At 51.3% G+C, this 13621-nt stretch overlaps 1 protein-coding gene across 2 annotated transcripts; it reads right to left on the bottom strand.

Annotated features, from left to right (window-relative positions):
* Positions 1–560: 560 nt before the first annotated feature.
* On the bottom strand, positions 561–9952 carry CCDC124 (coiled-coil domain containing 124). Of its 2 annotated transcripts, none has more exons than XM_004688621.2 (5): positions 9916–9952; positions 5476–5645; positions 1862–2051; positions 1200–1314; positions 561–1008 (listed from the first exon to the last, which is right to left on the bottom strand). In XM_004688621.2, exons 2-5 carry the CDS (start codon positions 5632–5634, stop codon positions 804–806), a joined length of 669 nt encoding a protein of 222 aa, XP_004688678.1. In that variant the 5' UTR covers positions 5635–5645; positions 9916–9952; the 3' UTR covers positions 561–803. The 2 variants fall into 2 exon arrangements, with proteins under 2 accessions (XP_004688678.1, XP_012584770.1); XM_012729316.1 differs by lacking the exon at positions 9916–9952 and adding an exon at positions 9536–9738.
* Positions 9953–13621: the final 3669 nt, after the last annotated feature.

Consider the following 13621-nt stretch of genomic DNA (forward strand, 5'->3'; position numbering starts at 1 on the left):
CAGCCGAGGTAACACTTACTCCCGCCCAGATCCACTTGCCCCCTCCAGCCTCCAGGTCTTTGCCTAGCCAGTGCCCTGCTTGCAGTGGAATCTGACTGTCTCCTAAGCCCCACTATGAAGAAATCATCCACTGAGAAGCCTGCCAGGACTTAGCCCAGATGCCTCCCACACTGGACTAACCGCAGGTCAACCCATCTTTCCTGACACCAAGCACAGGGTGTGAAACTGGGAGCTGGTCAAGGCTCCTGCTGACTCTGAACCAGAATCTCAGTTCGCCAGCAAGGCGCCTCCAGCTGGCTGGTTCTTCTCTTGAAGTGCTGGGCGGGCTAGATATTTCCGAGTCACCCCCCTGCAGGAGCCCAGCAATAATGGAGAATGTAGGGGTAGAGGATGTAGTGCTCTAGGTCCCTCAACACACAAGGGGCCCAGCCAGGAGAGGGCGCTGTTGGATGACCCTGGCGCAGCACTGGGGTTCAGTGAGGGCAACTCTCTGTCTTTGCAGTCTTGCCCGGTGTTGCTCCTCCCTCCCCCCCAACTCACACAGACTTTAGGTGCACACCCTGCCTCACCGACCTTCTTTATTGGGTACTCAGTCCTGGGCTCCACACACGCAGGAAACGGGAGTGGGTATTACTGGGGCAGGGCCACCTGGCAGGAGTTGTGGCCAACGATGCCGATGCTGCCTAGCTCCTAGGACACAGGTGCCCTGGCTCACCTTCTCTGTAACCTTGGTGCCGACCCAGCAGGAGGGTGTGGAGGGTCATGACCCTGACTGCCCGTGGATGGCTTCCCCATTTCCGGGCTCACTTGGGGGCGTTGAAGGGCATGGCCCTCTGGTTCATGGGGTTGTCTGGCGAGCGCAGCCACTCCTTTTTGAGCAGCTGCTTCAGCTGTGACAGGCGCATGTTGGGGTTCTCTTGTTTAAGACGGGGCAACTGCGCCTCCTCGAAGGCAGTGAAGGCTGCCCTCATGCGTCGCTCGGGGTGCCGGTCAGCCTCCTCCGTCACGCTAGGGATGGACACAGGTGTCAGAGGGAACCGCAGCTCCACCCACCCACCCACAGGCCCAAGCAAAAGATCCAGGGCCTAAGGTAAGCTGTGCCCCAGTGCCACGCCTGCCCGGAAGGCCTAGCCCTACACCAGCCTCCTGGGCTCAAGCCTCGCCCCAAGGCCCAGAGTGGAGACCAGGCCGCCGCCCACCTGAGCACCGCAATGGCGTCCTCTATGGTGCGCGCCTCCACGCTGCCCTCCTCCAGCACACGGCGGTTCACGTTCTCTTCCAGCGGCACCTCCAGGTGACTCTTGGCTTTCTCAGCTGGGGGCGCAGGTGGGCGAGACAGTGAGCAGAGACGCAGCATTCCAGGGAAACAACAGAAATGCAGGATGGGGAAAAAGCAAGGGTAGGGAGAGGAGCAGGCAGTAAAGAAAAATGGGGGACAGAAACTCAATTTGGGCTACCTGTGGTGGTACCTACCCACCCTAAGGATGGAATCCCTGGCCTCCAGTGTCCTGTCCCCTGCCCAGACTGTATGTGACCTAAACTTCTCTGTAAATGGGCTCATAGATGCCTTGCCCATGGCCATCGTATCTTCAGCCTCGGGACACCCCATTATGCCCTAGGGACCCCAGGACACACAAGCTATGGGGGGGGGGTACAGAGCAGACAAGTATCTAGTGTGTGGCCTATACTGTCTGTGCTTAGAGCTGGACCTGCCAGGACACTGCAGAACTGCCCTAGGCCATGTAGAGCCCTGGCACCTTCTCTGGGGGTGGGAGAGGCACCCGGACTCAGTCCCGGGTCAGCCCTGCTACTCATCCTTTAGCGAATGAAGCAGAGACCCCGCAGTAGGGTAAAACCCCACCTGGGTCTGGTGCTTCCTTGTGGGGATGGTCTCGGCGGAGCGTCTCTTCTATCTGGGCGCGAGTGACCTTGCTCGGTGCTGCCACCCGGGGGGCCTTGCCACCCTTGAGTTTGGAGTCTTCCTCCTCCAGCAGGCGCTGTGTCTCCTTCTTGCGTTCCAGTTGCTCCAGGCGCCGCTTCTCCTTCTCCTCCTAGAGGGAGGGATGGTGGGGGGTGGGAGTGGGAGTGAGGGTGGGGGAGATTTGAGCCTCCACTCCTCTCAGAGAGTCTGGATTTTCATCTCAGCCAACATGGACAGTGGCCCTCTTGTGTGCCAGACCCTGTGCTGAGCAGAGGGGACACAGCTGGAAACAGGATGGACAACCCCAGGGCTCCCATCCTACTGGGCCACGAGAACAGGGAGCCTCGGCAAGGGTAGGTGGGTGGGTGGCTCTCCTAGGGACGATGATGCCTAGGCTAGAGAATTAAGTTCAAAGAGAGCTGGGGGGCAGGACAAGATTCCCACTGGTGGATGAAGGTACAAAAGTCCTGAGTCAGGAACCACTTGGTTGATATAGAAAGGCACTAGGCGGTGGCATATCTGGGCTGGGGAGTAAGGGGGGAGAAAAGGTGGGGAGGGGTAGGGGATAGGACCAGGCTAACCTGAGGATTCGTGTTTGATTCCAAAGGTGGCAGGATGTTAGCTAGATGAGGGGGCAGCTGCCTTCAGGTTGTGACTTTGGCCACTGTCCTTCCCACAGTGAGCTTCTGGTTCAGTTACAGTGTGGTTTGGTCACAGGCTAACCCTCCACCTGCAACTCTGCCTCCCACCATGGGACAGACTCTGTGCCTGCAACCTGCATCCCCCCACTCCACCCCCATGACGCTAAGGCCTCCGACCTCCACCCAGCCTGTGTGGCATGAAAGTGGACAGGTGGGTGGGAATTACAGGTCAAGGGTGACTAAGTACAGAAATTCCCACTTCTGTGCTCAGACACCTGGGCAGGGCCACTGCGCTTGGAGCCCAGGGGACCCCGTTGGTTAGAGGGACTATCCTGCTGGAGCTCTCCCACTGTGGTACTCGCACCCTCACGTTCACTTCACCAGTGTCTCCTCTCCACCTCCTGGCTATTTCCTGTGTTCCTGTGAATCCCTGTTTCCTAGACTCCAATTGTCTGGTGTCCCCCAGAGGCAGGAGGCAGGAAGGAACTGGCCTGGGTTCTAAAAGGCTGCGTTCTGGCACCCAGCCCACAACAGATGCTCGCTGAAGGTGTGATGAATGAATGAATTAGTTCTGGAAGACTCAATAACTCAGGAAGGACATACAGCACGTGGTCACTAGCATTAGTCTAGGGATTTGGGGCCTTGAAGATGTTAGCATTTATACTCTGACATTTGACAAAAATGTTTTTAAGTCACTTGCAATTTTTAAAAAGGTAATTTGCATTTGCTGGCAACCATTGAAGGGGGAAGGATGAGTCCACTTGGTGGAATATTCTGGAGCCATCAATGAGCTTTGTAAATGAGATGGAATTTAGACTCAGGTACTCATCACCATATTGCGAATATAGAAGTCGAGACAAAGGTCAACTTCCAGATGGTAGCTGACGCCAGTACTTAAGAGAAACCTGGCTAGGAGATCCATACAACCAACAACAGGGGGTAGATTGGGGACAAAAGCCTCTGGTGTCACATGTCTTGTTTCTTAGTGTTTTAGAGCACATATGGATTTCCTTTCTTCATAGAATTAAAAAAAAAAGTAGCTCTCTTCAGGGAAGACAGCCCAGGTTAGCCATGTCAACACAAGCCCATGTGCCTATTAGCAAGCGGGATTTCAGAGCCCAGAAAAACACATAACGGGGGGAAAAAAAACCTAGCCAGCTCTACACAGAACAGTTGGGAGGGGGCTTCCTGGAAGGGGTTGGGGGCTGGGAATGGTTGAGAGGGTGGGGCTGGCAAACGGCTGTCCTCCACCTGGCTTGGTAGCTGCATGGGAATGCAGCCATAGCTATTTGCAGCAACAAAGTCAAGTGGCTTCGAGAGGCCATCTGACCCCTGTTCTGTCCATCCTTCCAGGTGTACACTACACAGGTGAACAGTCAGATGAATGCTCCAGATCTATGACCCAAGGACCTGCCTGTGTGTACCCAAGCCTAACAAAACAGAAGGTACAGGGGCCTTCAGTGGGACCAGCCAGGCTCCACCCCCACTCGCAGCCCTGTGGCCTGTGCCCCCAGCCTCCTCAGTGCCTCTGTGTCTTCCTAGCGACTGGCAATGATGCGTGGCCTGCACACACAGTGAGAGAGGCTCCTGAGGGTTGGGCTGCTGCCCCAGGACTGTCAAACAGCTGCTGGATAAGCTCTGGCAGACTTTTCTATACAGCTATCCCTTGAACAACGTGGGTAGGAGTGCCGATCTAACCTCTGCATAATCTGAATGTACATATAATTTATGACACCTCTAACACTTACCTGAAAGTTTGTTTTTGGTATCCGCAGGGCATTCATTTCAGGGCACATGCACGCCGCATCATCCCAAAACCCATGGCTCCTTTAAGTCCCCTACTGTTGACCGACCACCCCATCCTTGTGTTCCACATCCACGGACGCAACCAAACAATACCCACTTACAGATTTGCTTGAATCTGTGAATGCCGAAGCTAAGGAGAAGAACCAGCTGTACTTATTGAAAAAAATCTGGGTATTAGACTCGGTTCAAACCCATCATTGCTCAGGGGCCCACAGCAGAAAGAAACTTCAGTGCTTCAGTAGCCCATATACTATATACATCTGGAATGATACGGAGATTCCTGTGATCTCTGTGCAAGGATGGCTTGGGGAGTCATGTGAGGTTTCATATTAAAAAAAGAAAATGTAAAGCCTTCAATCCAATATGGGAAGCAGAGACATGGGAGGTAACTGTTGACATTCAACTGCCACTAAAAACAAGGGTGAAGCCAGCCCTGCACAGAAAAATGATGGGAAAAACTCCAAGAAGTGTCCACACATCCACAAACGGGGCTGTCGCAGCCACTACTCTCCAGGGCCTTTATCATTCTGCCAGTGAACAAAAGCAGTTTTCTCAGCCCTGGGTGAGGCAGGGGTCCCCACCAGTGGGGTGTGACTAAAGAATGAACCAGCAAGTTGGCCTTAGGTAGGTCTCTGGCGCCACCTACTGGCTTGAGCAGGTGGGCACCAGCTCCAACCATTCCCCGCCGGCAATCAAGCCTCCACTGCTGGCCTTGTGTTGGGGCCCATTAGAGGACGAACAGCTGTCCCTGCTCACTTCTGTGTTTTGATAAAAGCCCCAAAGAGCCTTGGTCCAGTTCCGGGGGACCTGTCACTTCCTTTCTCTGCATCAGCACTGGTGGTGGCGGGGCCCCTGTTGGGCAACATGCCTGGTTCCACCCACTAGATGCCAGTAGCATCCTGCACCCATTGGCTGTGACAGCCGCACTGACTCCAGACATCTCCATATGTCCCTGGGGAAGAATCACGTCTGCTGAGAAACAGGTCCTGGCCACCCTGGGCCTTTACACGAGATATTGTGTGCCTCCCTCCCAGGGGCCTCCTGGAACCTTCTACCACTTTCCAACTGCCAGCCTCACCTGCCAGAGCACATCCAGGGCCCACCTACCTTTCGCTGCTCCTTCCTCATGACGTGTTTGTCCTCATCCTTCCAGTAGGCATCCTCCAGCTCCTTCTGCTTCTTGGCATCAGCTGCTGCCTTGGCCTCAGCCCTCCGTGCCCGGGCCGCTGCCGACTTGGTGTTCTCACCCTGGAACTTCTTGGGCATCCCTCAGCAGGCTATGGGGAGAAGGGGCAGTGAGGAGGGGACTCCACCCTCAAACCCCAGACTCAGACCTGCACAGCCAGGACCCACTTGGTCTCATCTGTACACAGAAGCTGGGTGTTCTCCTTTAAAAAAAATTCATTGATATGAAATTCAAGTAACAAAACGAACCATTTAAAAGTGAACAATTCAATGGGATTTAGCACATTCACAAGGGTGTACACCTACCACCTCTGTCTAGTCCCGTCACCCCAAACGGAGAGCCCCTCCCCTGAGTGGCCACTCCCCAGTCCTCTCTTGTAGCCCCACAACCACTCTTCTTAGTGGATTTGCCTGTGCTGGTCACTTCATGTAAATGTATCACTCTGTGGCCTTTTACATGCCACTTCTCTCAGCATACTTTGAGGCTCATCCATGTTACTGCACCTTGTCAGGGCTTCACTCCTCTCATGGTTCATTCTCCATGATGTGGACGGACATGGTGTTTCTCCATTCATCTACCAGTGGACATCACTGGTGCCACCTTTCAGCCCTCTGGGTGGGTCTGTGTGAGCGGCCCCTCCCATCCCATTGCCTGAAAGGCCTCAGTCCCTGGTCCTAGTGTCTCACCCTGGTAGCAGCTGCCACAAAGTGCCCTCACGGCTAGGAGGCAGTGTCACACCCGTAGGGCTGCCACCCACTGGCACATGCTCTGAGTCCCATGAGAGTGGGGGGAGAAACGAGACAGGCAAATGACCAAAGCCCCCCACCCCACCCCATGCTGGCCTTCTGCTAAGGCCTAAGGACCAATCAGTCAAATGTCCCCAAAGCCTTAAATAAGGGAACTTATTCCGATTCTAAGGTAGGCCAAGCTCCTCTGGGCCTTCTAAATCACTCATCACTGAGGGTACCTGGCCAGGTTGTGGGGGACTGAGCCTAGAATACTATCTCCAAAGCTTGTCTTTCAGGTGAAGGTGGCATAAATGTGTGGCTGAGCATTTAACAGCAATCCTGCAGGCCGCTTCAGGGGGACACAAGTGCTGTGCAGGTGAGACCACATGCCTTTACCTCCTGGGCCTCAGTTTGCTTTGTCTAGGAAATGGGTTTGTTCTCTGTCCCCCCAACTCTGGCTCAGTCCCTGGCTGAACCATTGGGAAACAGGTCCACCCACCTAAGAGTGAAGGGGGAGCAGGTGGGACGCACCCTGGCCCAGAACCACCAAACACCTAAACTCCTAGCTGCGAGACTTGTGGAAGAAGGGGCTTCCAGCCCTGGCCCCACTGTAAAACTCTCACATTGGCTGCTATTTGCCATATTCTTAGTAGTAAATTCTCTCAATCTGGTGAGTGGCAATCAAGCTGAGATCTTGGGGTGCTCAGGGTGAGCATTCTGAAGGTGAAGAAGGCTAAGTGTTCCGAGCAGAGGGCACAGGGCGTACAAAGACACTGTGGCAGGAATGAGGCCACGTTTGACAGTGGGAGGCCAGGGGTGGTCAAGGGTCGGGGGCATGAGGTGGAAGGGCAGTCGGCTGACATGGCAGGGTCTTATGTGCTGAAGAAGAACAGAGATCTTACTCTGTATGCACCAAGGAGCTGTAGGGCAGTTTTGAGCAAGATAAGGTCACATTTTGATTTAGGTTTCCAAAGCCTAAAATTTCCAGTTGTGGCATGGGTGGACAAGGGGCTGAACCAAACACTGAAGGAATCTACATGGTACCCTGGCAGCTGCACTGTCATAGGTTTGGAATCCAGTGGGGTTGGGTGACAGCAGCCAAGAGACAGGCTGACCAGCCCCAGGTGCACTCTAAGACATTTTGTTCCTGGGCAGCAGAAAAGGTTAAAAATTGTATCCCCATTTTATAGGTGAGGAACCTGAGGCTTTGAGAAGGTGAATGACAGGCCAGGGCCACAGAGCAGGTCAGTGGAGAGCAGGTGCAGTCCCTCTGTGTAACTGTGGCCCTGGTTCAGGGCCTGCTGACCTCAGACATCAGTCTAGACCGGGTTCTGATGTCAGGGGGCCACTCCTCAACATGGGAGGTGGCCCTTCTTTGGGCAGAGCAGGGAAAGTGGGGGAGATCACTGGACTTAGAGGAGACTCAGAGCTGAGTTCCTGCAGTTGTGGCAACGTGTGCCTCTTGGGCTTATTCACCTGAGATGTGGGGTCCAGTCTGGTTCTTCCCTTCACAAGGGGCGGGGGCTGCCACAGAGGATTGACATGGTGGCCCGATCCCACATTTCTCTCAGTTTCTCCTGGCCCCTAAATCAAGCACTGTCTACATGCACTCAGTGTACTGCACTCCCCAGGAAGGTGCCAAGAAGTCTATTTGGGGTATCACTGTTTAAACACAGAGGAGGAACCCCCAGCCCTCCCTTATTCATTCAACAGCTGTACCAACCTCCTTACCATTTTTTCAGTCACACGAAACAGGTTTCCACCTCAGGACCTTTGCACCTGCTGTGCCTTTCACCTGGCTGCTCTATGTTCCTCTTTTTGTCCATTCAACTCCTATTTAAACTTCACGCCCGACCCCCAGCCCCCCAACCCCCAGTATTGTCACTTTCAGGAAGTGCTCCCTGCAGAGCACAAACTTCTCTTTGAGGCACTTACCTGGGCTGATATTTATGTCCTGGGCTGCTCATTTATGATTCCCCAGTGTATGCCTTCTCTACCAGGCTGAAAGTTTTGTGAGCACAAGACCAGGGTTGCTTGGTTATTGTTGTGTCCCCTAAGCCCAGCATAGTTGGAGCTCAATAAATGTTTTGAGCAAATGAATGAATGTGTTCTAGTCCTAGGGTTCCCTCACTATTTATTTTGCACTCTGTGTTGTGTCCAAATTCAGCTTCTGTTCTCTCCACTCACCTTCCTTTCCTGTTCCTGCAGCCTTTGCCTGCCCTGACATGTACTGCTCTGCCCCCTCCTCCTGGCCACCCACAGGGACTCTGCCCCAGCATTCCCTTCTCCTATACCCTGTTGCTCAAGAACCTCCAATGCTATCCCAAAGCCTTAAAGGTCTTTTTAGATCCCTTCTACAGGCTGGGACTTGATGACATAAATGTACCTCCAAAATTCCCATGTGGAATACCTAACCCTCAGGCTGACTGTATTTTTAAACAGGGCTCATGAAGAGGTGATAAAGGTTATGAGGTAACATGGATGGGCCCCTAATCTAATAGAGCTGGTGCCCCTATAAGAACAAAAGACAAGAGTTCTCTCTTCCCACTAAGTGGGGAACACAGAGAAGGTGGCATTCCACCTTTGGAACCAAATAGGCACCTTCACTTTGGACTTCCAAATTCCAGAACTATGAACTATGAGCAAATAAATGTCTGTTGTTGCAGCTAGTGCTGATAGCTTTTCTTCACACACACACACACACACACACACACACGCGAGCGCACACACACACACACACGCACGCGCACACACACACACACACCCTACTTTTGTCATTCAAGAAAATGAACTGAGCACCTAGGTACCTGGAACTCTGTTACTGAATGGGAGACAGACAACAGGTGTGAGAACACCCAATCAGTTGCAAAGGGGTCTTGCAGGGTCCTGGTCCTAGGAAACCCAATTGGAGAAGCAGGAAGTGTGAAAGACCTTCCTAAAGGAGACATCTAAGAAAAGACCTAATGGAACTGGATGGTCTTAGCCCACAAGAGTAGGCAGGAGGCAGGCTGGATTTACTTCCAGGATGAAGGGAGAGGCGCTAGTGTCAAACAGGTAGATCTGCATGTCAGAGCACTCTGGTGATGATGCGGTCCGGCACCAGCGTGGAGAGGGCTCACAGAAGCAGGAGTTACGTGGGGGCCCGGGGAGTGGCTCTGCTGGGCAGGCGGTACCTCTAGGAGGGAATAAAACCCCAAGCGATTTGCGGGATGTGCTAGTAATAGCAAGAATTGAAGATGAAGCTCAACGGTACCTCCTTCAAGAAGTTCTCCAGGAATCCTATTGGGGTCCCCCCTCCCGTCTCAGATCATCGTGTGCATGAGAAGGGTACCTCAGTACCCAGCTCTGTGACGCCCAAGACTGGAGGCTGCTCAAGACTGGAGGCTGCTGGGGGTAGGGTAGGAGTTGAGTGGCCTCGAACGTGACGCCTTCACTCTGGACCTGTCATTAGCTCCGGGAAATGGGCACAACCCCAGCACAAGCCGTGAACACTGGGCCCCGGAAGCCCCCCAGTCTCCGAGAACCCTAGCTCCATCCCTCCAAGAGGGGTGCTCACAGGGAAGGCGCCCCCGCTGGGTCTACCCGCACCCCGCCCCCCACACCAGGGCTCCGCCCGCGCCGGGGTTCTCCTACCTCCTTCCTCCAGCGCCCGCCAGGTCGCGCGTCCGTGACGACATTGTGGCGCGTGCGCACCAAGCTCCCGGTGGCGCACGCTGCTTACGTCAAGGCTCTGTGGCCATGGTGGTAAAGGAAAGGCCGATTGATACCCCGACCCAAGTCAAATTCGTCAGCCATTTCTTTTTCTTTACAGGAGGTTGACATATTTTATAAATCCTTATGCCCTTTTCTCACTCCAGATTTTGGCGATCCAGGAGAAACAGGAAACAGTCAACATTTGCCTTTACTAAGATGACTGCCGCCAGAATGAAAGATGGTGGCCGTGACTTCACACGTGATCCAGAGCGGTGTAGTTCAGTAAAGGAGAATCTGGACGAAGCCTTTAAACCCTATGAAAATGACAGAATGAAACCTAAATCTAAATAGAGTCAGGAAGCTATGAAAGGCGGGGTTTCACTCACAGACCCCAGCAGGAAAGAGTTCCTTCTTGTCCACTTGCAACCAATGAAAAAAAATCCCACATCATTGAACTTTGGGTCTACTTCAACGATCTTTAGTCCAAAACAGGCTTCCCCAATTTCTGTCTAAAACCAAATAAAAGCGAGTCTTCCTTTTGTCCCCGTGGACTTGCCTCTGGTTTGCTTGTCCTTACTTGCTGTTCATTTGCTATGCACAAGTAAACTCACTTTTGATTCACCAAACACTTCTGTTTCATCATAAGCTTGACATTTCATGCAGTCAGAATTGGAATTTTACAGGCAGGTGAGGTGTAACTCTGGACTCCAAAACTATCTGCTCTAAATAGGTTCTGCCATCTGTAGCAGCAAGGCAAAACATACTCTAGTGTGTAAGACTTTTAATAGAAAACAACTTTAATACAATTAATCTGTAATGAAGGGGGAAAATAGGTAAAATAGTTTTTTTTTTAAAGATTTATTTATTTATGCATACAAAACTGGGGTACAGGCCAGAGGCTTAGGGGTGGTGAGAGGCTTCACCAGAGACAGAGTAGGGAGCAGAACAGGCAGATCGACAAAGTACACCACTGAGGGGAGCAGTGGGTGGGATAGGAGAGGTTTGCTGTGCCATGTGGGTCACCTCCGGAGCTGGGGATTGAACTCATACTGAAGTGGCTGTGGCTAGTTTGCAAGGCTGTGTCCTAACCCATTGCACCACCAGGAAGGGCTGTAAAATAGTTTTTAATTGAATACCTGAAATTACCCATCTTTGTGGGTAAAAATGTCCAGCCAAACAGGATTGGCCCTGAGCAAGACCACTGAGGCCCAAATGTTTGCCACAAGTCTAAGGCATCTTCTGGTGGGAACCCGTAGGAAAGGGGCAGAAGAGGTGGGGAAAGACTGAAAGAAAAAGAGCAAAATCAAAACCAAGTCATGATAAAGGCTGCCATTGTCAGCCTCTCCACGGGTCTCTCACCCATGTCTCTGTTTCTTTCAAGTGTCTCCTTCCATGTGCTTAAGTCCCTGGTACAAGTCCAGAGCCAAGAAGCAAGCACTTCTTCACACATTTTCACGTGTCTCTGTTCCATGTGCCTCCTCCAGGTTTCCTTCTTGACATTCTTCCTTCCTTCTCCAAATCTTCTCTAGCTTCTTCTCCCTGCTTAGCTCCCCCCTTCCTTAGTGTGGGGCAGGGAACCTAGAACCTCCCCTTTTCTGGGGATTACCCTGTTACAGGATCCAAAAGAGTGGAGCCCCTGAGGAAGTAATGATGCCCTGAACAGTGGGTGGTTCCCATTGCCTTTGTTCTCTTGCTCTAAGGAATAGTCCTTTAAGGTTGGGTAAGTCTCTTGGATTCTAACTTCACTTGGGATGAGTTTTTTTGAAGACTTTATTCTTTGGGTAAACACGTGTTTGTTTCTCTGAACCTTGAAGTTAATATTGTGGGTTTCCAATCTTCTAAACGTTCAAGTTGTCCCTCCTCAGACACCAGTGAATTCTATGTATTGAAAACTATGGTCCCTTTTTATGCACATTATCAACTAAATTGGTCAATTTTCCCAAAGATAATGTAAAATTCCAGTAGCCATTATGGGGAACATTCCAATGAGACGTTGGGTAATAACTGGGTGTTCTTGGATCCCTCTTGAGAGAACCTGACAGCCTCAGTTCAGATGCAAATTTATTAAGAAAAAGGTGTGTTGCATAGACACAAGTGGGCAGTCTTTGGGACAAGAGCTGTGTTGTTTAAAAAGCAGGGGATGACCGTATTATATATGCCTATATATCCCACACGTTGGGATTAGGTTGGTTTTCTGTAAGGACTGGTTAATAATTTCTACCCCTGTCTCCAATTCCTAGCCTTGCAAAACTTCCATGGTTGGTTTAACGTGGTTGGTTTAATGACTGGTTAATCATCTCTACACTCAGCTCCAGGTCCTGGGCATGTGAAACTTCCATGGATGGTTTAACGACTTGTTAATTATCTCTACCCCCACTTCTAATTCTGCCCTTGTGAAACCTTTATCTTACATTTTCTATTCTAAGCTTCCATCAACCTACCCCTGGCTGTATCTGGCTAAAAATCATTTGCAGAGCTGTTTATAGAAAACTGGACAAGGCACAGAGTTGTTCCTGCCTAAGGGGCTTGGCATATTGGTTTCTCTAATGATAGCCCTAAACTGGTTGCTAGCTGAATTTTCTCTGCTGGTTCTGTAGGTACAGTCCAAAGGGTGGGTGTTTGATACACATCTCTTTTTGGGGAGTAGCTGAAATTTAATTGTCTCTAAATGAGAGGAGAAAAATATAGCAATGAGATTGTGTATGGAAGGTCCATACAGAAGAGTAAGAAATACAGTGGCTAAAGGCACTAGGATCCATGGCAGTGTCCTGTTGAAAATCTTTTCCAGGGAGAGGCTTTTCTCTAAGTCAGGTAGCTTGTTCTTGAAACTTTCTTCTATTGGACTTTACTGCCCACTATGGTAACGTAATAACAACATTCCTTCTCTAAATAAAGGCATGTTCCCCTTTGGGAACATGTAAGTAGATCCAAGATCCAGCCATTTTTCAAAGATGCTCCTTCTAGGGAGTCAAACTATTGTTAGACCTATAGGGTTTCAGGTATATTGTCAAGGGCTCAAGGGAGATCTTTGGAAAATTCTATATTAAGTGTGATACTGGTGGTTCTAGTGGCCACACCCACTGAGACTCTTAGTGCCACAAGGGGAGGAACCAGGGCAGCCACCTGAGGTTATGAGGAGAGAACACAGAATGGATGAGGAGAATGGCCCGGACTCACTCCGGCCTCAGATGCTAATCTGGGGGTTAATGAGCCTGTCCATGGTGAGGAAAAGTCTGATAAGCAGAAGTGTTGCAAAGGAACATAGACTCTTTCAGGAGGGAGAGTGGCAAAGAGTTTATCAGCTTCCAGGGACATGGGATCAACCTTATTGCCCCCCACTCTTCAGTTGTGCTGCTGAGTTTTAAAAAATGCCAACAGTTCATAGTGGCTCACAACCATTGTCATTGCCGCTAGGGGATTGGTGCGGTTTTGACTTATTTGGAGAACACTGGAACTGGTGTACTCAGTAAAGAGAGAGTTATGGGCAGGGTAAAACACTTGCTATTGAGGGAGGACAAGGTAACCCTGGCAATTTCCTAGGGGCTCACCCTTCTGATGCAAAGGCATCTGGAGGGCCATTTGGAACAGAACTGGGGGGCTGCATGATTTAGTCTGATGCCAATGAATATCTAAGTTCAGGGTCTAT

This window comes from Condylura cristata, unplaced genomic scaffold (genome assembly GCF_000260355.1).
Source record: "Condylura cristata isolate star-nosed mole 26May11 unplaced genomic scaffold, ConCri1.0 scaffold00024, whole genome shotgun sequence".
Taxonomy (NCBI): Eukaryota; Metazoa; Chordata; class Mammalia; order Eulipotyphla; family Talpidae; genus Condylura; species Condylura cristata.